At 35.8% G+C, this 26,110-nt stretch overlaps 1 protein-coding gene across 1 annotated transcript; it reads left to right on the top strand.

The window, feature by feature from the left end:
* Positions 1 to 16,231: 16,231 nt before the first annotated feature.
* Positions 16,232 to 26,109, top strand: LOC129949281 (anaphase-promoting complex subunit 13). The gene is made up of 3 exons (XM_056060644.1): positions 16,232 to 16,406; positions 25,743 to 25,889; positions 25,968 to 26,109. Exons 1-3 carry the CDS (start codon positions 16,395 to 16,397, stop codon positions 26,049 to 26,051), a joined length of 243 nt encoding a protein of 80 aa, XP_055916619.1. The 5' UTR covers positions 16,232 to 16,394; the 3' UTR covers positions 26,052 to 26,109.
* Position 26,110: the final 1 nt, after the last annotated feature.

The raw sequence follows: 26,110 nt of genomic DNA, 5'->3' as shown, positions 1-26,110 counted from the left end.
TAAGGACAACGAACTTCGGATAGGTACGTGGAATGTTAGGTCCCTTAACAGACCACGTGCAGCCGAACAATAAGCGGAAGTCCTAAACTGCTGCAAGGCAGATATTACAGCCATCCAAGAAGTGCGATGGGATGGACCGGGCAGACTCAAACTAAAAGACTGCGATATCTACTACGGCGACTGCTACCGAGAACAAAGACAGCGTCTATTTGGGTGTGGATTTGTTGTTGGAACTAGGCTCAGGAAAAAAGTCTTGAGTTTCAACAGTGTGAGCGAGCGCATCACGACAATCCGCATCAAGGCTTAATTCGCCAACATAAGCTTAATATGCGCGCATGCCCCAACAGAGGAGAAAGATGAAGACACCAAAGACATATTCTTCGAGCTCTTGGACAAGACATATGAGCAGTGCCCTGGCTATGACATTAAAATTGTCTTAGGAGATTTTAATGCCAGGCTAGGAAGAGAAGACATCCTTGGTGGCATAATCGGGAGATACAGCCTGCACGACACCACCTCCGACAACGGATTCAGGCTGGTTGATTTCGCTGCGGGGCGAGACGTTCTGGTAGCTAGTACGCAGTTCACGCATCTCAATATCCACAAGGGGACATGGAAATCTCCTGATCAATCAACCGTCAACCAGATTGACCACATTGCGATCGACGCACGACACTTCTCCAATATCCAGGATATCCGAACATTCCGAGAGGCCAACATTGACTCGGACTACTACCTCGTTGTAGCCAAGGTACGGCTACGGATATCCCGATCCAAGCCAAAGCAAGGAAGTAATGTGAGAAGATTCGACGTTAGACGGCTACAATTGCAAGAGACTGCCATGTCCTTTTCCGATCGAGTCTCTAATAACCTCCTAAGGAGTCCTATGCTTCCTGCACTAAGCATTGAAAACCAGTGGCAACATTGCCTTGCAGCCATCAGAGATGTCACCTCTGAAGTGCTAGGTTTCACACGGCCACCACAGCGAAACCCCTGGTTTGACGACGAATGCCGGCAAGCTCACGCAGCGAAACAAGAGGCATACAAAACGGCGCTGCACAAAAGGACTAGAGCTGCTCGCGAGCTCTACGAGCAGAAGAGGAGAGAGGAACACCGGCTTCTTCGACGGAAAAAAAGAGAGCATGAGAAGCGCGTGATCGAGGAGATAGAGGGATGTCACAACAGGAATGAGGTTCGTAAATTTTACCAAAGGGTAAAAAAACCTCCCAAGGGTACCAGCCACGACACGAAGCCTGTAAAGACGATCAAGGGAACATCATAGTAGAACCACAGTCGATGCTGAGAATATGGAAATATCACTTCTCCAAATTATATAACGGCAATGACGAACCGAATTCCGCTGTAAGGGAGATAGAACCACTCAACCTCGGCGACGCAGATCAACAATTCCGCCTACCCGACTTTGACGAAGTGAAGATAGCTATATCTAAACTTAAGCCAAACAAAGCTGCTGGAGCTGACGGCATCACCGCCGAACTATTCAAAGCAGGAGGCGATGACTTGGTAGGGAGCATGCACCAACTCATCTGCAAAATATGGTCGGAAGAAAGCATGCCCGATGAGTGGAATCTCAGCATAGTGTGCCCGATACATAAGAAAGGAGACCCTCTAAACTGCGGCAACTACAGAGGCATCAGTCTCCTTAACATTGCGTATAAGATCCTCTCTGCCGTATTATGTGAACGTCTGAAGCCTTTCGTCAACAACCTGATTGGTCCTTATCAGTGTGGCTTCAGACCAGGAAAGTCCACTATCGACCAAATATTCACACTACGGCACATCTTGGAAAAAACCCAGGAGCTTCAAATCGATACCCACCATCTCTTTATCGATTTTAAAGCCGCCTATAGGGAAGAGCTCTACCGAGCAATGTCTAGTTTTGGCATCCCTGTCAAACTTATCCGTTTGTGCAGAATGACGATGGAGAATGCACGCTGCTCTATCAAGGTCGGAAAAGATCTTACCGATGCATTTAATGTCAAAAAAGGTTTTAGACAAGGCGATGCACTGTCATGCGACTTCTTCAACATCGTTATGGAAAGAATTGTGCAAAACTCAACCGTCAACACTAGAGGCACAATCTTCCAAAGATCCATCCAATTACTCGGATACGCAGATGATATTGACATAATTGGAAGATCAAAGCGTATTGTCAGTGGAACGTTTTTGAGCATTGCGACGGAAGCGAAGAAGATGGGTTTAGTGGTCAATGAGGGCAAGACCAAGTATATGCTGTCATCAAAAAAGGACACTGAACGACGACGTATTGGACAAAACGTCACCATGGACAGCTATAACTTTGAGGTAGTTAAGGACTTTGTCTACCTAGGCACCGCTATTAATGCAGACAACAACACCAGCGCTGAAATCAAACGAAGAATAACTCTTGCAAATCGCTGCTTCTTTGGACTTAGAAGGCAATTGAGAAGTAAAGTCCTCTGTCGAGCATGTAAAATCACCATCTATAAGACACTCATCATCCCGGTTCTCATTTAATGCGCTGATGCCTGGACCCTGTCAAAGAAAGATGAGAGCGTCTTAGGATGCTTCGAGAGAAAAATTCTTCCGGTGATTTTTGGTCCCGTACGCATAGATGGAGAATGGAGGAGAAGATATACAACGAACTGTACGGGCTATACAGCGACACTGACCTAGTTAGCAGAATTAAAGTCCAACGGCTTAGATGGCTAGGTCATGTAGAGCGGATGGACATCAACGCTCCAGCCCGGAAGGTCTTCGAATCCAATCCCGAGGGACGGCGCAGTAGAGGAAGACCGCGACTCAGGTGGCGCACCCAGGTGGGAGAGGACCTCAACCAACTTGGCGTGCGAAACTGGAGACAGCTAGCTAGGGACCGAGCTGGCTGGAGACGCTTGTTGGTTGAGGCCCAGGTCCGCCCCGGACTGTAGCGCCACCTTAAGTAAGTAACCTCTCTCGAAGTTCTCTGCCCCCAACACAATGTATCGAAAGCCAGTGGCAACATTGCCACAGAAAAGCCGCCTCTGATGTGTTGGGTTTCAAACAGCCACCAACAAGGTACTCCTTGTTTGATGAGGAATGTCGGCAGGCAAATGCAGCCAAACAACAGGCATGCTAAGGGGTGCTCCTTAGAAGGGCGAGAGCTGCTTATGAGCTGTATGAGCAGAAGAGGCTAGAGGAACGCCGACTTCTTAGAAGGAAAAAAGAGAGGGCATGAGAAGCATGCGGTCGAAGATGTTGAGAGGTTTAAAAGCAGGAATGAAGTTCGAAAGTTTTATGAACAGGTGAAACGAAATTCACAGGTACATAAACCTAGAACCGAAGGCTGCAAAGACGAAAGTGGAAACATCATAGTGGAACCGCAGTCAATGCTGAGGATATGGAAGGACCACTTCTGCAGACTGTATAACGGCGACGACGAACCGAATTCCACTGTCAGGCAGGATGATGATCTATTCAACATATACGACGAAAGCCAACAATCCCGCCCTCCCGACATAGACGAAGTAAAGAAGCTGAAGTCTAATAAAGTCGCTGGAGCAGATGGCTTGAATGCCGAGTTGGTAAAGCAGCTGGAGATAGTTGGTTAGGAGCATGCACCAGCTTATCTGTAAGATATTGTCGGAAGAAAGCATGCCAGATTAATGGAACTTCAGTATTGTTTGCCCGATCCTGAAAAAAGGAGACCCTCTAAACTGCACCAACTATAGAGGAATCAGTCTACTTAACATCGCCTATAAAATCTTCTCTGCCGTAATATGTGAACGCCTAAAGCCCGGCGTCAACAACCTGATAGGTCCTTTCAGTATAATTTTAGACCAGGAAAGTCCACAACCGATCAAATATTCACATTGCGGCAGATCCTGGACCCATGAGATTTCTGTAACATCGTACTTTAGAGAATGATGCAGAGCTCCGACGTCAGCACTAGAGGCTAGAGACTTTCAAAAAGTTTGTCCAATTACTAGCATATGCTGATGACATTGACATAATCGGAAGAACTCAGCGTGTTGTCAATGGGGCTTTTGTGAGTATTGAGGCAGAGGCCGCAAAAATGGGTTTAACGGTTAATGAGGGCAAAACAAAGTACATGCTGTCGTCAAGAAAGGACATACAACACCGACGTCTTGGTCAGAACGTCACCATCGACAAACGTAACTTTTAGGTAGTCAAGGACTTCGTCTACCTAGGCTCCGCTATGAACGCAAAAAACAACACCAGCGCTGAGATCAAACAAAAAATAACTCTTGCTAACCGCTGTTTCTTTGGACTAAGAAAACAATTGAGTGGTAAAGTCCTCTCTCGAGGGACCAAAGTGTTGCTGTACAAGACCCTTATCATCCCCGTCCTGCTATACGGTGCAGAAGCATGGACTATGACAAGAGCGGATGAAATCACCTTGGGTCGCTTCGAGAGAAAAGTTCTTCGTGTGATCTACGGTCCCGTATGCATCGAAGAGGAGTGGAGGAGAAGATGGAACGATGAGCTGTACGGGCTGTACAGTGACGTAGACTTAACCAGAAGGGTAAAAGTCCAACGACTAAGACGGCTGGGTCACGTAGAGCGCATGGAGTCCAATGCTCCGGCCCGAGACATTTAGCTAGGGACCGAGCTAGATGGAGAAGTTTGTTGGGTGGGCCCTAGTTCACACAGGACTGCAGCGCCACCTTAAGTAAGTAAGAAAATAAGCCATTAGGCCATCAGTTCAAGAGGCTTGTTTTCTTGATATTTCTCGACGTTTCAAGCTTCCTAGAGTCTAAATATTTTTAAAGAGATGTCTGTGCGTGTGTGTGAACGTATGTTCAGGAAGTTTTTTCGTCGACCATAGCTCAAGAATCAGTATACAGATAATAATGCAAAAAGGACTCTCAAAAAAATTTTTTTTGGAAAAAAATCCTAATAACGTTTTTTTTATAAGTCAAAAAATCTGAAAGAAAAATAAATGTCACCTTGAATATTCTACGAACAAGAATTGACGGTGTTTTTTATTAAAAAATAAAACCTTAAAAATGTAATTATTAAAATTTAGTAAACATTGATTTTCGACCCAAATATCTTTTCAAAAATTTAATATACATATTTGCTTTAAACTAATTTTATCTTATAATACAATAAATAAAATATTCTTTGTGACAGTTTTTTACAAAATAATAAAAACTTTAACAAAATTATACTAAAACTTAGCAAACATTTAATTTCGACCCAAACAACTCTTACGAAAATTAAAAATATTGGCTTCAAACGAATCTTATCTCACAGAAAATAATGTTTTCGACATTCAGTACCTATATTTAATAAAAATCCAATAGTCAGTTTTTTTTATTTAAAAAAAATAAAATCTACAAAAAAAAGTACGCAAATGGTACTAAAATTGGAAAAAATTGCTTTTCGGCTAAAATTATCGTTAACAAAAATTGATTTTAAAATCAAACTATGTACATATTTCAGCATAGGCAAAATATTGATGGTCGTTTTTAAACTTTCTACAAAAATTCAACTGTCAACTTTTTGAACAAAACACGAAAACCTACAAATCTTTTAAGCAAGACTAATCAACCGACGAGATGGGAAGTTAATACTAACTTTATCGAATGCGTTTTACAAATTATGAACAAATATTTGAGTATCGTTAGCAAAGGTGGCATTGATAGCTTTGATATGGACTTAAATAACTCTCGTAATTAAAAGATACAAGGTTGGTCCTAGAATACTTCCTTGCGGTACACCACCTTAACTTTTTTTTAGTTCCGAGTAATTTTGGTTGGATTTTATTTTAAAGAGTCTGATCGTAACATATTTTTTCAGTATTTCGTAGTACCCTACGCAGTTTTTACTCAAGTCAAAAGTGCAATAGGCTTGCCCTGTCATTCAAACTGTTAGTTCGGAATAAGTCTCTTTTTCTTCTATTTTGTATTTCGCTTACAATTGTCAGTAGCAATTTGTCGAAAAATTACACCATGCATGGTATGAGCGATATTATGTGTAAGATGTTACTTCTGTTAGTGGCTTACCTTATTTAGGTTTAACAATGACTTTAGCATTGTCCAATGATTTCCTACACATCTTAGTTTAAGGCATGCGTTAATATTAAATTGAAGTTTTTTGAAGGCTATTAAAGGCATTTCTTTCAAAAGACAACTTATGTTAACACATGCTTCTTATTTTTTCGAGAGTGACAAAAATATTTTCATACTCTTGGTTTCTTTCAAAAAATTGTGTGGAACCGCTCAAAAAACACTCACTTCGGGTTTTCGATCCATTTACCATTTGCCATTTTAAAATTACCCGTTTTTTTTTGGCATTCTATAAATAGTAAAATAGAAAGTCCTCAAGAAAACCCATCGGCAGTAGCCAGATTTTTGTATTTAAAAATTAGTACAACTAAAAAAAACTGTCAGAATAATAATTACAAAAAAAAACACAAATAGAAGAAAGTTTTGTGAAAATCAAAAGTTAAAATTAACTTCACCAAAAAAAAATCTAACTAAAACTAATATATAGACAATTTTCAAGAAGAAATGGTAAGAAAACATCTGGAAATTGAGATTCTATAAAAAAAAGTTAATTTAACAATTGCAGCTTTGACATAAAATAAAAACTTCAAGAAGGGGGTTTGTTCGTAGACTACAACATTAACATGTGGTGTTGAAGCGAGTTTGAAGCTCGCCTCAATTCTTTAAATGAGCTATATTCGTCTTGATTCCGGTCGATGATCGCAGTCGAGTCAAAATGTGTGGAAAAAAACTGTTTGGAGGAGTTGTTTTTGCAGATAATGCATTATGGTCTGTTTATTTGCATGGTTGCTTTCAAAAAATATACTTTTGTTTTAATCAAATAAAAAAAATGAACATGGAGTAGGTAGCATATTCTTATATGGTGCTGAACTTTTCATTCTTTAACACGAATCAAACAAACTCACTTGTATTTCATAAGAAACATCGAAACACCATATGCATTTTAGCAAATGCTGTCAAACTTAATCATTTTTAAATCTTCTTGTGCGGTGGTAACACCAAAAAGATTTATTTAATCTAAACTGGGATAAACCTTTGTATTAAACATAAACTTAATTATATTTTTTTTATTGATTTCTCTTGCAAAATAAGCCCAGTTAGTACCTTTTCTTTAACAATGGAAGACACATATTCCAAATACACAACTACTCAACGAACACAGCCATCGAGATACAACTCCAATATCAATCGTACCAACATTTGAGAACGAAACCATTTAAGATCCATTGGAGACTAGTATAGATTTCAAAAACTCATCAGTAGCAAGATTCTACTTTAACTTTTATCGGTAGTATTCATACTGCGGATACTGTTTTTGTCATTCGTGTTAAATCCTACTATTTTCCAATAAAACACGGGGATTATATAGGAGGGTTTTTCTAAAATACTTTAATATTCGGTAAAAGCATCTGTTTTCAGACTTTTCAGATATTCGCTTAGTGAATCATTTTTGAACTCACTGATTAGTTTTGTAAATCATTTCTTAGATGGTTAAAAACTGTCTTATCATCTGGAAATCTCGTTGCATGCCATTTTCTTTGAGCACTTCTGTTTTTCCAAAGTCAACTCTTTTATTTTTCTGTTTCTATCATGTTCGAAATAGTTGAAGTCTTCAGCAGCCTGTTGCACATCACCAACAAATTGTTCAGCTTCATAATCAATTTGTTCAAATGCTTGCATGGAAGATCTCTAAGTTCGTTTGAGTTTGTTTCCAGAGATTTTGACTTCAAACTTTATTTATCTTACACAAATTTTCATTATTATTCTGTGTGTTGTGTGGAAGGATATAATGTTTTTCGCTGCGACAGAACTGGTCGGGTTGGTGGGGGTGTTGCTATTTTCACACGAAATAAATTACATTGCAAATTAATACGTAAATCTCAAGCAGGTAGTGATATAGAATACGTATTTGTTGAAACTATGTGTAATAACAATAAAATAAAGTTAGGGTCAGTGTATCGTCCTCATCGCAATATAGACATATCACCTCTCTTCTCAGTATTGGATGAACTATTATATGTGTCACCGTCTGTTATCGTTGCTGGAGATTTTAATAACAATGTCCTCAAGAGCTCTGAGCTTACAGATAGAATGGCACCTCTTGGCCTATTTCCAGTAAATACTTTAACACCTACTCATTTTACCAAGGACAATAGCACTCTACTTGACTTATTTTTTGTTAGTCATCTTAGTAAAGTTCTTCTTTATGATCAACTACCTGCTTCTGGTTTCTCTCACCATGATTTAATATATTTAACCTTTGAATGTACACCAATTTATCAACCTTCTAATTACGGCTTTAGAGATTTTAAAAATGTCGACAGACAGCAGTTAGAAATAGATCTGAATAATATTGAGTGGTTTCGAATATACGGTATCCTTTCTGTGGATGACCAAATATCATTTCTTCAAACGAATATAAACTATCTCTATGACTTACATGTTCCCTTGACTATAAAGCAGTTCCGAAGGAATAATCAATCTTGGTTTAACAATAATATTAAGGCTTTAATAAGGGAACGTAATCTAGCATACAAACGTTGGAAATTATTTAGGCTCGATGAATTGTACCATGCATATAAAGTTTTAAGAAATAGAGTGATTAGTGATATTCGTGAGGCAAAAAAAAGATTTTACGCACAAAAATTAGATCCATCACTTGCCAAAAATGAGCTATGGAAGAATCTTAGGGACATTGGTGCGGGCGGAAAATAGTACTAATGTGTCGCATTTAACTGATTATCCTTTGAATGAACTACCTTCACGTTTTTATTTCTCTGCGGTTGATGAGGCTGATGTTTTAGAAAGCATCTTAGCCATCAAATCTAACTCCGTGGGTATTGACGGTATACATCCAGTTTTCTTAAAAGCCATATTACCTTTCGTTCTGAAATACATAACGCACACAATTAACACAATCTTTATGACCAGTACCTTTCCCTCTGTTTGGAAACAAGCTACGGTGATACCTATTCCTAAGAATCGTGATTGTGATGATTTTCGACCCATCGCCATTTTGCCTTTTCTTTCAAAAGCCGTAGAAAAATTAATTAATAACCAAATGCGCTCTTTTCTGAACAATAACAAAATGATATCATCCAATCAGTCTTTTTTCAGACCGAGGCACAGCTGTACCACGGCTTTAATTGAAGTGGTGGAAAACATTAGGCAAGCTTTAGACGATGATAAAGTGACCATTCTCACTCTCTTAGACTTTTCGAAGGCTTTCGATACAGTCAATATCGAGAAACTTTGCGAAAAGATTGAACATCTCTTTAATTTTTCTGCGCCATCAACAAATTTAATTCGGTCTTATCTGTCTATGAGATTTCAGGCAGTTCATGCTAATGATGCAATGTCTTCCTTTCTTCCTTTGCATTGTGGTGTTCCTCAAGGTTCAATTTTGGGTCCTTTGCTATTTACAATGTATATCAATGATCTTTCTTCTTTGTCGCTTAGCTCATCCATACACATGTATGCAGATGATGTGCAACTGTACCACAGTTTTCCATTAGGAATGGTTGAGAATGGTGCACATGAAGTTAATGAAGATCTAAATAAAATTGTAAATTGGGCTCGTAATAATAATCTATGTTTAAATCCTAAGAAATCAAAGTGCTTAGTGATTTCAAGAACTAATATAGATACCTCATATTTCCCCGAAATATATCTTAACAATTCTGTAATCGATTTTGTTGCTTCTGCAAAAATCCTTGGTCTTACTTTCAATACAAACTTAACCTGGAACAGTCATATAAAACTTGCGTTAGGTAAGGTCTATGGTAGTCTTCGTTTGTTGTGGGCTACTTATCATATCACGCCCTTAAAAACTCGTTTGATTTTAGCTAAAGCTTTGATCATCCTATTATGCTCTACTGCAGCAAGGTTTTTAGCAATTGTGACTATGAGCACAAACGAAGGCTAAATGTTGCTTTCAACAGCATAACTCGCTATGTATATGGTATACGAAGATATGAACACATATCACATTTTTCAAAATCGATGTATCGTTGGACAACTTATTTAGATATCCCACATTAACCCTTCTTCACAATCTAATGCAATCCCGTCAACCGGAATATTGATGTTGATGATGATGATGATGATGATGATGATGATGATGATGATGATGATGATGATGATGATGATGATGATGATGAAGATGATGATGATGATGATGAGGAAGGTGATGATTTTTTGTGAATTAATTTTTTTCTGCTATTTGTAAATTATTAAATATTTTAAAAATTTATTTTTTAATAACTTTATAATTGAAATATACTTGCTCAAATGCTTATATAATCTAACAGATTAGCTTACTGTAAGTAATATGTCACTATAGCATACATTTTTTTTTATATTATAGTATTGCGATACTGATAGTTACTCTAGCTTATAAAATATTGTATCTTACTGAGTAAATTAATAATAAAACTGTAAACTGTAAACTATTAGTTTTTGTTTTGAAACTTCAAGAAAATGTTGAACCGTGAAGGACCCACGTTATGCCAAGACTACAAAAATCGATCCAATAGCAATCCGTGAGCTCCAGCCCAAATCCACCAGTATTTGTTAATTTTATTCGAAAATCAACTTGTATTTGGCCCACCCTTTGCATGGAAGTGCTTAATCGGAGGAAAATATGAACCCATAACAATGTTAATTAAAATAAAATAACAAATATACCCATCTAGGTAGTTGAATGAATCAATTAATAACAATGATGAAAATAAACAAATTCCGGAAATGAAATTCTATAACTTTTTTTTTGTTTTAAGTTGAAAATCAAAAATGCATCCAGCAGGACAAGTTCCTGATTATTTATATCCATTTTATATGAAGTCATTATAAAATCCATAGGTTAAGCTTTAAAGTGATTTCAATGATACAAAGAAAAATGTGTTCATAAAAATAAAAGACTTATGTATAAAATTCTAAGTGAGAAAGGACGTGAAACGCTCATTTCCAATCCCACCCTTAAAAAGGTTAAATTCCTTATAACCTCATTCCATTATGGATGAAAGACCAATTTTATAATATTGAAACTCAATCTGCGATTGCTAAAATGTATGTTTTGTATTTTGAGCTGTGCTGCTGAAGTTAGTCGTTAGGAATAAATTGTATCCAGCAAATCAGAGCTTGTTTGCAATTTGCCATTAGGATGACATTTTGTCCCCTGTTATAAATAAATCCCATAATAGATCTTTCTTCTTTACCTAGAAATCTGCATGTTTATCGAATAACGATGTGATATTCATTCGGTTCTAAGTAGTTCAGTTCACCTTATAAGTACAGTACATATACGTAAGGAACCCCAATTTCATCATCAGGTCCTCGATATATGTACATATGTATGTGCCGACTCCTGCTGTGAATGAAAGTAGTCTCGTTCCGTATCCGTAGATTGCATTTTAACGAATTTGAAATGCATAAATGCACTTTTTTGACAGAAAAGGAGTTCTAAGCATATTGTAAAATTGTATTTTGAGTTCGTTATACCGTTATATGGAACACCTACTGTATATGCAGTACAGTAGATACCTTACTCTTTATGGAATGGTTGTTGTTGTTGTTGGTATTATGCCATAGCCATATTGCTATAGGTTACGGCTTTAAGGAGATTGCAATTTCTAGGAATCTGATTCTGATTTTGAACTTTAGTTGGGTAGTTAGTCATTGAAACGTATACAAATCTTTTAGGTTGTTGACGAGTAGAGGACGACTAATAATGAATTTCTGTTCATGTTGTCGTGTCTGTTGTTACAGCAGGCAGTAGTCGTTAAAATTGCGAATTGAATGTCTTCAAATTCGGTTTCCAAAGCTACCACACACACATGTGAGAAGTCCAAATTTTGGAATTGGAATCGGAAACAGATGTTTCATCATTCATATTTAATAGAAATTTGAGGCGGTAGCTAAGGTAGCTTCTTCGTCCTACACTAAACTTGTAAAAGTAATTAATAGTTTTGTTAATTACAAGTTGGATATAGAAGCAATTCAAATATACTCAGTTCCGATTTCAAGGTGTGTTTTGGTAAGTTCTTAAACCTCAAAGGTGTTCATGTTCATATGTTCATATGAAATTTAAACATTGAATTTATTGTGTTAGAGGCAGGCGAAGGGCATCCTACAATTATTATTGGATATTTGTTGTATAATAATTAAATAAAATATTTTAGTTAAATTTGATGTACAGCATGTTAGTCAGATTATAAGTATTCAGATCTCAGCTCACAAAGGTAATGCTATTATTGAATTTTATATAACTTAGATGACTTCAAAGCAGTTTTTAATTGGATTACAAAAGCAATAAACAAGAACTTTTAAAAGCATCTACATCAACATATATTTAAGAGAGATGTAGGTATGTTTGATTTTATTTACAAAATGTTTCTAATGAAATTAGTAACCACATTTGATATGTTTGGGTAATATTTAGAAGAATGATTTTCGAAATAAAATATGATGATTGTTTTGAAATGAATCATGAAATCGAATGATAAAGAGGTTAGCATTTTTAAAGCATAAGCAATTTTGTGTTTTCATATTTAGATATTTACAGTAGCAATTTCAAAACTCTAATCCTTTATTTATTCAAGATTTGATTTTTATTAAAAACTATCTGCTCCCCTCGGCGTTACTCGCGTGCTTTTGGTCCTGCGATGGTAAGTCTTAGCTTAATGTAACATAGCCTATTGACCTTTCTCAATAAAAAGACTATCTAATAGTCTTTTCACACCAAATTCAAAATTATGTTCGCGAAATTATGGGTTTTGCCCGAAAACTCAAGTTTTCCCATACATTTTTCGTAACCACAAGTTTTCGTAAACCACAAATTTTATATAAAACCTCTCGAAAACTAGTAGCAATTCAAAGTTGAACTAAACAAACAAAACTTTTCGAAACATTCAGCGCTCAAATTAATGTAAACAAAACAGCTATTGGCTGCTGTCAAAACAAATGTTTCATTTTGAAATAAATTTGGTCGTCTTAAGTAATATTATTTAAATAAATTCCTGACAAAATAAGAATTGTTGTTTTTTGTTTTTATTTACGGAATATGAAAGAAAAAAAGGAAACTTTAGGGGAAAAATTTCCCAACGTCGAGAATAAAAGCCCCGATGATTATTTGCGGCACTGACGGTTCTTTTATGATCGTCCAGAGTTTCAAACGCTCTTTGAAAGAGGAACCTGAATGCACTATGGCTATAATGGCGTGACAACCCCATGGAAGACTTGCTCAAAGTTCGTTATGACGTTTCCAAGGGATGCGTATTCAAATATGTTCCACGCTTTCGCTTACTACCTGGAGAAAGGCCTTTCGGTAACTCCATTCAACCACAAGGGTTTGGAAGATATGAGAAAGGCGATAAGTTCATTTGTGGAGGAGAATAAGTATGAAAAAAAAAATCTATGGTGGAGGCTAAGTCGCAGCGAGCTGGGAAAATTAGCGCCAAAACATTCCACAATGTGGGAATCGTTGTTCCAGTTAATAAAACCACAACAGTGGGCAATCAAATGAAGACATATAAATGTGCAGTGTGAACGATTTTCGGGTTTTCGAGAACTTTTTGCCGAAAACCCGGTTTTGGGTTTATTCTAAAAAGGCTTTAACTCTGAAAGAATTTTGCAAATCGGACCAGTAGTGCCTGAGATAAGAGGTTTCAAACAAACAAGCAAACTCTTCAGTTTTATAATATTAGTATAGTAAATGTACATCCAAGCTCATTGTCATTAATATTAAAATTTCGTGAAAAAAATCTAAGCAAATAGACTTTATTTTGAGGAGCTCACTTATATCCTAAACAACGTTTGCAAATTAATTAACAAAACTAAAGTTCGGGCTTTATGCCTTCAAAGCCAACAAAACATCGGATAGACTTTTGACAGATCATGCTTCCAGTGTTGACGTGGGCGCTCTGCACTATTTTTCAAGCACGATGTTAAGGAATCGCATGACAGCGCATCACCTTGTCTGAAGCTTTTTTTAACATCGAAAGGTTCTGTAATTTCTAACCATTATGGAGCATCGTGAATTCTTCATGGCACCAAAACTAGACAAGACTCTATACAGCTCGCCCCTGTAGATGCTGTTTTATTCGGCCTTGAAATCGATGAATTGTGAGTGTCGATTTGTGTTCTTGGATTTTTTCCAGGATCTGACGTAATGTAAATATTTGATCCATGGGAGACTTTCCTGGTCTAAAACCACACTGATAATTACGTATCAAGTTGTTGACGGTGGGCTTTAGGTGTTTACATATAACGGCAGAGAAGATTTTTTAAGTGATGTTAAGTAGACCAAATGGACCCCTCAAATTTAGAGGGGGGTATAGGAATGAATTGAAGCCAGACTACTTGTCCGAAATGTCCTTATCTTTAAAACAAAACTAAATTCTTGGTCATAATACTAAATTATATGCTTTTTATTTCTTCTTTAAAACAACACATCTAAAGAATAACCTTCATCAAAAAGAAAAATAACACGTACATCTCAACACCTCTTAACAATGACAGATCGTCAGAAACTTAGAAGATATAATGAATTAAGCAAGTTATAAAAATTTAAAGAAACGATTTTGTGATTTTCCATTTGTCAGCCCATCTGTCAGTTTAGTTGTCGAAACTGAATCAGGAATTAAGTTTTTTTTTAAGTTTCTGACATTTTCTTAGGGAATTTTGAAAATAGTATCAACGAGAAGTAAGTATGATAAAGAACTGATTAAAGTTGATTAAATGTAAACGGCTCTTTAATGTGATGAGATTCTTAAGGAGACTTTTGTCTCTTTTTAAGTCTTGGATCTGGACACTAAGCTATCCCATTTTCTTAACTACTTTTTAAGGCTTAGCTACGTTCGCAGAATTTTAAAATACTTATCAGCTTTAAAAAATCGAAGGAAATTTGTTTGCAGGCGGTACAATACACAGTTTATGCACAGAACTGTGGCACATGATTTATAAGTTTAAGTATTTAAGCAGACGTAAGATTTCCTGATATAAGTTTTCCATTTGAAATTTTAAAAATTTGACTCATCACTGAAAATGTTATTTTAAACAAAAATCCCAATCATTTATATGCATTTCAAGAGCTGAATCAGCGAAGATACGACGTCTTTGTGTATGAAATATATATGGTTTTTCAATAAGGGCCGGTAGATGTTGAAGTGGAATGAAAAGGGCGATTGCTGTGTGGCACTTAGCGCCGTCCTGCTAGAACTACATGTCGTCTAGGTCCATACGGTTTAATTTGGGCCATAAAAAGTTATCATGGCTATGTAGCGCTCGCTGTTGACGGTGACCGCCTCACTAACGTCGTTTTTAAAAAAGTACGGACCAATTACGCCACCGGTCGAAAATACACACCAAATGGTAACTTTTTGAGGATGAATTATCATCTGGTGAAAATGGCTTGGCGTCGTCCCATATACAGCAGTTTTTTGTGTTAACATAGCCATTCATCCAAAAAGGCGCCTAGTCACGTAAAGATGATTTTTCGGCCAAAATTGAGGCCGATTCGATTTTCGAAGCCCAGTCAGCGAACAAACGACGTTGTGTATGGTCATGAACTTTAAGCTCCTGTATCAGTTGGATTTTATATAAGACGACGTTGTTAGTTTTCAACTGTTTTAAATTTTTATTAATTGTATTTTTAAAAAGACTTTATGGAAAATACGATGAAATGTTGTTTATGAAATGCAATATCGAAAATTCGCAGTTGTTCCTGAACAACGTATACGGTTCGGATTTTCCATTTGTCCCTTTAGTTCAAATTCCTTACCAGTTTCATTATTACTGACGTATTAATATTAATTATTTGAATTCAAAAATATGCTAATCTTTTTTTTAATGTTTTGTTACAACTCCAGCTGTTATATAAACACCACACTTTTCTTTTTTTTAGTTTTTATTTTTTATCAATAAACAAATATATTTATTGACAGTTTTATCACATTCTTTAAAATGCAAGAAATTTAAATTTTAACAACATTAAGTAAAAGAAATATCAAATAAATCAATGCAGATTACTGAATGCGTTCATTTATTCGAACATTCAACACAACCCCCTGAATCCACTCATTCTGATAACAGCAGCGGCAAATTCGAAATTTCGAAAATAAACCTTTCAAAAACAGCTGACATTTGACAATCACAAAATTTTCACTCAAAAGTCAAAATAAAATATAAATTTTCTTGTTGCGATTGCGAGTGAGGTAATTCAGTGAATTGTAATTTTGCAAATTTTAATGTATTTTCCTCAATTTTTCATTAGAAATTATTTTTATCTTAAACAATAAATAATACCTTCGTCGATGCGAATAAAATTCAACCATTTAATCGATAGTTTCTAGTGAAAAATAACAAAATTTATAATTCAAAGTGATGGACAGTCAGGTACATACAAAAAAATAATCTCATTCTCATTCAGTGATGATTGCATGTTTAATTGGAAAAATAGAAAACAAAAGAAAAATTGTATTTTATTTACAAACAAATATACAAAAACAAAATTAAGTAAACAATATACATACTTAAATAGAAATTATTTGTTTTATAATCAGTGAGTTGTTGTTATTTAAATGTAAATATTGCATGTTCTTTCTCTATTTATAGTTTGATAAGAGGAAAAGGTGTTTTGCTTAGCTACTTTTAGTTCACAACATTAGTAAAAATGCTTTTCCATTAAAGTTATACTAAAAATATAATCTGTGCAATGTTTAAAACAGTTTTTGGCAGCAAGAACTCTTGTACAAAATCAATTGAATTGGTCATACGAAGGGTAAAGGTTTGAGATCTCCATAAACTTCGGAGAACTTTTAGAACCTTTGAATAGATTCCATCCCCATATTTCTTGATATTTAATTGGATATTGCATAACCCAATTTAAGTATAAAGTTGGTAGTTGTTTGTTTTGGGATTTGCTTTTATTGACATCATAGATGCTCCCAAAAACTTAAATTGATATCACATTTTTTTAAAATAATCATTTAGCTTTTTGTCAAAAACTGAGCAAAACCAAAGCTGATAGGCTTTAATAAATAAATTATATGTCTTGTGTTTTGAAAGACAACAAAGATTTACACGCATAAAATTGCTTTGCTAGGGTTTAATCTCTGCAAAAATAAAAAACAACAACCACCCACAAGTCATAAGCTAAATGTTAACCCGTGACTATGACAAGGGCATACATACACCGGTTCGGGCTAGTAACACAAATCTTTTAATTTTAATGATTTGAATAATACCACGGAAGCAAAATAAAATGTTGTTGCATTTTAGGTATTACAATATTTCCTTCAAAGTCGAGACGATTTAAATAAACACTTAAAAACGGAAAGAATCAAATTGACAAGAAGCACTTATTTCCTAGCATTTGAAGAGACATAAAAGTGTGAACTCGGTAAATTTGTGGTATATTTGGAATTTTTTGGAAAATTAAAATTAAATTATATTTAATTTTTTGAAGAGTAGAGTGACGAGCAAGAGTGGTATAATGTTTAAACTACATCTTAGGTAAATTAAGTTTCCGTTGTTTTAAAGCCAATCCAACTGGGGAAAACCGGAATAAGTTAAAGTAAGCCTTCCTGGCCTGGAACGCCCATATTCGACAGACCAAATTTTTACATGACAAAAATTACCCCAAAAACTGCAATGCCCCAAAGGCAGTAAACATTTTTGGTCATTTGTAAAAACATGAGGAAATCTTCCTCAGTTTCTACGCTTGTTTTAAATGACACTCCATTTGTTAGTTCCTTAGAGAAAGCTAATTTGCAAATGTGTTATGACTCCGCCTGTACTTTAGCGAGGTAGTGAGTCTATGGGACCAATCTTTTTTCGCACTCGTACTGTGGCAAGAGTTCTTAAAGATCTACCCATTCATAAGTCCGTGGGTCCGGATTGTATCCTCGCTATTATTCTGAAGATGTGTTCTTGAACGCTTGCAAAACCACTACGTAAGCTTTTTTATCTGTCCTACTCCTCAGGTCTCGTTCCGAGCGGATTAAAAATAGCATTTGTCCAGCCTATTCCCAAAAAAGGCGAATCTTCCTCACCCTCTAACTATCGACCGATTGCACTTAAGTCCCTTATTTCCAATGTCATGAAAACGCTAATAATTTATCAGCTCAAGACATATCTAGAAGATCGAAAGCTTCTTAATGACCGACAATACGGCTTTCGCAGCAACAGATCCACTGGTGACCTCATGGTTCAGTGGAACAAATCTTTACATCGTTTTGAAAAAAGTAAGATTATTGCACTTGATATTTCAAAAGCATTTGAGAGGAATTGGCATGAAACTTTCGTATCGAAAATGCGTGCTTTCGGTTTTCATGAATCCCTGCTTCATTTGATTAGTAATTACCTTTCAAATCGTGCAATACAAGTAGTATCGGATGGATTCACATTGAAGCCTGAAAGCCACAAAATAAATGCTGGTGTACCCCAGGGCTCTGTTCTATCTCCAACACTCTTTCTAATTTTTATTAATGATCTCCTGCCTGCAATTTCTAATCCAATACATTGTTTCGCTGACAATAGTAGTCTTAGCTTTTCATATTCGTTTTCAGACTCACATCCCTCTTCTTCCGATGTGGAACTGCAACGACAAAATATGATAAGCTCGTTAAATTCCGACCTAAACCCAATGCTGTCTTGTAAGCGAGGTATACCCCCGTTGCATTAATCCATGGATTTCACTTGCATCTAGGAGACTGAACATCACGATATTCTCGGTATTTGTATCACCTCTGATCTGGCTGTTATCAACAAAACTTATATACGTCTTAAGGTCGTATTCCTTGCCTTAAACAGGTCAACCGAAATACTCGCGCTTCTAAGAATGTATTCTCTCGAGCCCAACTTCGGTCGTACTGCAAAGTGCAGAGATTTATTCTTTAGCCTACTACGCAAATGTGGAATTCCTTACCACACTCTGTCTTTCCCAGCTATTGCAATATTCAGGAATTCAAAACCAATGTGCACCGACACCTCCTTTCAACCACTCTCTCCCTTTCCTTGTGCTCACACTGTGTCTACATAATAAGGGTAGCATTATCCCCTTGAGGGTGCGCTTATTATAACAAAAAAATCTTAAATGTGTGATTGCACATTAAAAAGTAATTCCTTTATTTTCATATTAAAGGGTGTTTTTTTAAATGTATGGCATTAAAGAGGTTATTAATACCCTTATAATGATTAAACATAGTGCAAGCCATTAGAAAAGGAGGATATGATTAAAAAGGAGATACCGATGAACATGGGTTTTAAAAGTCTACACATTATAATGAATGGGAAATATTGAGCTTGGAAATCATTCCACATTCGAATCTTGCGGCTAAAGAAAGAATCTCTTTACTTAACAGTACGTACGAAATTGGGCTCAAGGGTAAATTGATGGGCATTCCTAGCAGTATGGGTATTTAGGTTGAATTGTTTCAAGGGAGGAATGTAACTATAAAATAACTACTAAACAATGATAGACATGACCCTTGCGGCGGTGTTCAAGAAAAGCAAATGTCTCGGTAAAAGAACGATCTCCTATCAGTTTTTAAAGCTTCTTTTTGAATATCTCCAAGAGACTCAAGTACGTTACTAGGGCGAATGAGTAAGAGTATTATACTCAAGTTTTGGACGAATAAAAGCTTTGTAAATTATAGCCGGATCAGAGAGGGTACAAAACTTTTTGCATAGCCGGAGAAAACCTAAACACTTAGGAGCATTTTTGGCGATGTCAAATATGTAACCACTCCACTAGGACTGTTCAATCTCCTCGATGCAAGTACCACCCATGAATAGTGGCATTAGGGGAGGGTCACGCTTTTGTGACAGCATTGAATTTTCGAAGCATTAAATTCTACACGGTTTTGGAATCCCCATTTGACAATGTTTTCAAAATCAGAATTTAATGAGCTTATCATACGCTGCCGTTGTTAGTCCACATCCGAAAAACAAGGATGAGAATCTAAAAGCGAATATATAAAGCAAAGGGTACTGTCATCATCGAAACAATGTAGAGGGTTAAAAGTTTCAAAAACATCATTTATGAATATAAGGAAGAGTGTCCGTGACAAAAGGGAGCCCTGGGGCACACCAGCGTTTATTTTATGGATATCAGACTTGAACCCGTCCAATACTACTTGAATTGAACGGTCCGAAGGGTAATTTCTAACCCAACAAAGAAGAGATTCATCAATACCAAAAGCACACATTTTCGATAAGAGAGCTTGATGCCAAATCCTATCAAATGCTTTTGAAATATCAAGTGCAATAATCTTACTTTCTCCAAAACGATGTAAAAATTTATTTGTTCCACTGTTCGGTGAGATAAACCATGAGATCACCAGTGGACCTATTGCAACGAAAGCCATACTGCCGGTCATTAAGAAGCTACCGTTCTTCAAGGAATTTCTTAAGCCGAGAATTAACTAGCGTTTCCATGACCTTGGAAAGAAGGGATTCAATTGGGAGGAGGATTCGCTTTTTTTAGGGACAGGCTGGACAAATGCAGTTTGACTTCTACTTGGAAAGACACCAGTAGAATAGAAGAGATGGAAAAGCTTACGCAGTGGTTTCGCCAGCGTTGAAGAACAATAAAATACCAAACGCTTTTATTTAATGTTACAACCAGCTAAGGTTTTAGATTTATTATAAATTTTGGGTAAAGTCACTACTGCGACAAACTGAAATAAAATCCATCAAGCAACTTAATATAACGCCACAAAAGATGCTCACGCAATGTTAAATCGCGCGATCTTGGGTACCACATCACAGGCCCACGACGCTTGATAATGCTCTCACCAAAAAGTTTTCATTAATAAATTGGTTGTTGCGTTGTGTCGCACGACTTAATCATTATTTAATCAAAAATAAGTCTACTCATTGGTCGCATTCACAAAGCTAGTAGCTACGTAGGGAAATTTCAACTACTTTTGTATTTAGATATAGCCAATCAAAATCCCTTAACTACGTAGCCACTAGCTTTGTGAATGCGACCATTATAAAATGGCAAACCAAACAAAGCATACATTAAGTGACAGCTGTTAAATAGACCAACTCTAAAAAATATTTCCTAAAAAGAACTTAGGCATTTTTTAACAACAGAAAAAAGCAAAACGGTTTGAAAAGAATGTTTGATTTTCTAACGAATCAATTGTATAATGCAATAAAAATTGAAAACGTTTATTTTTTAAATTTTAGGGCAACTGTTTTGGCGCCAAGTGAAACGCAATGATATGAGACTTGATTTCAAATATTCTAAAAAAAAATAACATTATGAAGGTTCAGACTACATAAAAGACTTGAAAGTTAGTCATGTTTCTAGTATCTGAAAGTTGACTGGAAAGTTAGTCAAGAAAAATCTCTCTAACTATCAAGTCAAGTTTACTTCTGTGAAAATGACAGATAATCATGTGTTTTTGGCTGTGTTCAATCTCAGAGAGATAGGGTATCCGCATACAGCTGATCAAAAACAGCTGAGATTTCAAAAAAGGAATCCAAAGGTATCCAAGAATTTCTGGGGTATGTAGATATATGACAAAACAGCTGATTCAGCACATGTTGGAATTTCAAGAAACTTGAAAATTGATTTTAGCTTTTTGTATTTGTTGGTAAACAAAAAGTTACAAAATATTAGTTGAAGTTGTGTTTGAGGATGTTATACTCATCTAGGTATTGTCACTGCATAATAGTCCTCGTTTCTGTTAGAATTGAGCTAAGAGGAAAGTTAACATAGATTACAGATTATTATTTATTAAATTGTTACGCACCAATCAATTCATCATCGTCCGGCGAATAAGTTGAATCATCCATTAAATGTTTTAAATGTTTCTCTGCTTTTTGTGAACAGCTGAAAGTTGTTTTTATTTTTTGACAATTGATAGTTAGGGAGATTTTTCTTGACTAACTTTCCAATAAAGTTGCCTTAAGTTGAAGATAATAATTTTTTGGCAGCTGGCCTATGAGATGCTAGAAACTTGCCTTACTTTCAAGTCCCTTCTACATTCGAATTGTACAACAAGCGAAAAAGATATCTTTGCTGAGTTTAACCATACCTTACTGAGCTGATCAACGGGCCCACTCTAATTTCTCGTACCAAACCACTTCAGTACCGTTCAGCAATTCGAGAAAGACAATTTTTTACAGATTTTTCAGGGACTTTAACTGATCACTATGCTTCCTCCATAGTGACGTTGACTCCAGTGAAGATTTGATCACAAGTTTGATTCTTTTGAGTATGAGACCTTACTTCCCATATAAAGTTAAAAGCATCAGACCCAAAAAAAACACATGGCTTGGTAAATTTTCGTTGTTTTAAAGCCAATCCAACCACTGTAAACTGGAAAAATTACAAGCAAGCCAGGAAGCGTCCATATTCGATGTCACAAATTTATTAATGACCAAAGATTAAGTTAAAAATACTGCAAGGACCCAAGAGCAGTCAAAATTGTTGATACAAAAAAGCATGAACAATTCTTTCCTCTTTCTCGGTCCCTAAGCTCCTTGTATAAATAAATCTTATCTCTATGCTAGGCAATCTAACAACAATTCAATGCTGCTATAGATTGTTATGACTCCGCCTGTACTTGAGAGTGTAAATTATTTTATGGTACCAATCTTCTTCAACACACATGGCATCTCTGAAAATGTGTTCCTACTGTTTAGGTCTCATTCCGAGTAGATGAAAAACCGAATTTGTTCAGCCGATACCCGAAAAAACCGAACTCTCCTCCCCTTCTAGGTCGTTTAAACTTATAAGCTTAAAAAATATCTCAAATATCGAAGGCTTTTTTACTAGGTCCACCGGTGATGGTGATGGTTTATCTCAACAAACAGTGAAGCCAATCTTCACATCGTTTTGGAGAAAGGAGGATATTTTTAAAGCATTCCAGAAAATTTGGCATCAGTCTCTCTTATCGTAAATACTTGCTTCCGGTTTTAACTAATCCCTCCTCCGTCAGATTACAAATTATTTTACGGACTGTTTAATTCAAGTAATATTGAATGGAGAATATTAAGAAAAACACTTAATAAGTTCTGGGGTACCAGAAGGCTCTGTTATGTCTCCCCAGCTTTTCATATTAATTTTAAGATTCTCAACCCTGGTCTTCGAATGTGGATCTTCAACGCATTCTAAAAAGGGGAATCAAAAATTGAGCGTCGAAAACGTAAGGTTCAATACTGTTGTTTCCGTTGTATCACTGTCGTTTTGCGAAGGACAGTTTTAATGGATTATGCTCTGAAGAAATAGCCAGTTGCATTCCTCAGCTCAAGCAATTCAACCATAATACTCACGCCTCCAGGAAAGATCATCAATATTCTCTCAAGTCCAAAACCAATGTTCAATGCATAAAAGTTAAAACTGAGACAGGACTGCTATACATTATCGCCACATCTATACCTCCAAGCTCTCCTAACAACGTTTATGAAAACTTAATTAATTGCTTAGACAAGATAAACGATCAAATTGATCCACAAGACGAGTTACTAGTCTTAGGAGATTTCAATCTTCCAAACTTGATCTGGACTAAACATACGCATAAGAACTATCTATCTCCTATTAACATATTCTCTACCAACGATTTCTTCACAATTGACGGTCTTTCCTAATGTGGCCTAAGCCAATTTAATGGGATTGCCAACAACTTCAACAAAATATTGGATCGTATATTCTTCTCGGACACACTCAATGCTGATATTGCTGTAAATTCAGCTAATTCCCTACTGTTCGAAGAATGTATGTAATGTTCCTAATTGCTCCAAAGAAAATCTTGAATTTAACTTTAAAAAATGCAAACTTAATGAGCTTTTCAACCTGTTATGTAATGTTAACTGGAATCATTTGGTAGTAAAAATAAAATACAAAATTATCGTTCAAAATAAGTCAACAGCTACTAACCTCTTTCATTTCAGTTCATTTTGTTTAGATTCGTTTGAAAAATGGAAACAAGTTGACTGTGTCTTCACAGACTTCAGTAAGGCCTTTGATGAATTGTGTCATAAAACATTAACTTCCATACCTAAATCCCAAGGCTTTAACGATAAAATTGTTAGTTGGGTTCCGTCGTACTTATAATAGATCATACAGTGTGGTTTTTTAGGAATGAGCGGTCATCATATTTGTATACCAACTCTGGCGTACCACAAGGTAGCCACTTAGGACCCTTACTGTTTATTTTGTACGTTAACGACTTAAATAAAAAAAAAAAATAAATTGGGTGGCGCAACAGTCCTTTGAGAACCAGGGCCTAGTGACTTACAACTCTCAACCATTCCTGTGTGCGAGTAATGTTGCCAGGAATGGAGGGGACCTACAGTTTATATGCCGAATCCGAACGGCTAATTTGAGAAAGCACTTTTCATGACAAGAGTTACTCTTGAAGAATTTGTAAATTCCTCGCAAGAGGCAGGACCCGTGAAAAGACTTTAGATGGCATAGGCAGGGATCGAACCCAAGAACTCTGGCATGACAGTCCAACGCACTAACCATCATGCCACGGGTACTACGACTTACGATTATAAAACACTCTTTTTTTTTAATTTACGCTGATGACATTAAAATTTTCAAACTATTGACTCACTTGACAACTGTTTACTGCTACAAGACGATCTTAATAGTTTTCGCGAATGGTGTTTTATAAATAAGCTTTTATTAAACATAGACAAATGTAGACCAATGTGTTTTACACGCAAACAAAATGTTTTGACTTTGAATTATCAATTAGACTCTTCTTAGTTGACTAAACTCTCTACTTTCTCTGACCTAGGTATTATTCTTGACTCAAAATTAACTTTTGCAAATCATTATGGCTATATTATTAAAAAAGCAAATAAAACACTGATTTATAAAACGGTTTTCTCATGATTTTCGTGACCCCTATATTCTTAAACTTCTTTATATATCATTTGTAAGATTAATATTGGAATATGGCTGCATAATATGGGATCCCTTTAATTCAGACCATATAAACAACATAGAAGGAGTACAAAGAAGATTCATGCGTTTCTGCCTTCGTTTCTTCTCATGGTCCAATAGGTTCGAACTTCCACCGTACAATCATAGGCTCACGCTCATAAATCTTCCATCGCTTTCTAAACACAGAGAGTACATTCAGCTGTGCTTTATTAGAAAATTAATCAATGGGTCAGTCATATCACCAACAATTAAACTTTATTTATAGCCGTTCAAGTATTAGAAGACAAGTTTCTTTACGTTCTATATCAAGAATATCGAACTATGGTGAAACAGTCCCCTCAAACAGATTTCAGTTTGCAACAAGTAATACTTCTTGGTACCGTTAGCGATGATTTTAAAAGTAAAACATTCAAAGTAATTTTTTTCAATAAGTTTAGCTTGTTTTGTGCAAATTGCTTAAAGCATTGTAAATCTATAAATCTAAGAATAAATGTAATATTAGTCATAAGCTCTAACGTTAGTTTGTTTAATCAATTCAATAAATTAAAACAAATCAAAGCACACTGTGTCTTGGCATAACAAGAGTAACGAAAATCTTATTAAAAAAGAAAGTGCAGACATTCGAAACCTTATAATATACAAAAAGAAACATCTTACTTTTTCTAACAATGGCTTAAAAATATCGAAAATAATTGAATGTCGGATTGTAAATAACTAGTAAATGTTCTAAAATGCATGAATTACTTTAAATTCTAGCAGTTTTAATAGTTTCTTAAGTCCTCTTATATTTTTAAACTATTTTTTACTTTATCTCTTAGGCTCCAATTGAAGGTTACTTGTTGGACATTGTTGATAATAAATGGCGTGAAGAAACATTACCATTCGATCAAATTTTAGTTCCAACTGATAAATTGCCCGATCCAGAAGCTGATGGTACAGATTCCCATTTAACATTAAGTGAACAAGTAAATATTTATAATTTGTTTTAAATTCTATTAAACTCTTCCATCAATTAAAAAAAATTGTCTTCTTCAAACCTTTAGGAACAAAGATGGACTGATCTTGCCTTAGGCACACTAGCACCAGAATCCGGATTTAGTGATCAACTAAATCTAACAGGAGTCTAAAAAAACACCATCCTATTTTTATCTTCACATAATTATCTTCTCTATCTAAAAATACAAAA

This window comes from Eupeodes corollae, chromosome 3 (genome assembly GCF_945859685.1).
Source record: "Eupeodes corollae chromosome 3, idEupCoro1.1, whole genome shotgun sequence".
NCBI classification, from domain to species: domain Eukaryota; kingdom Metazoa; phylum Arthropoda; class Insecta; order Diptera; family Syrphidae; genus Eupeodes; species Eupeodes corollae.
This window is presented reverse-complemented; position numbering and strand designations above follow the sequence as displayed.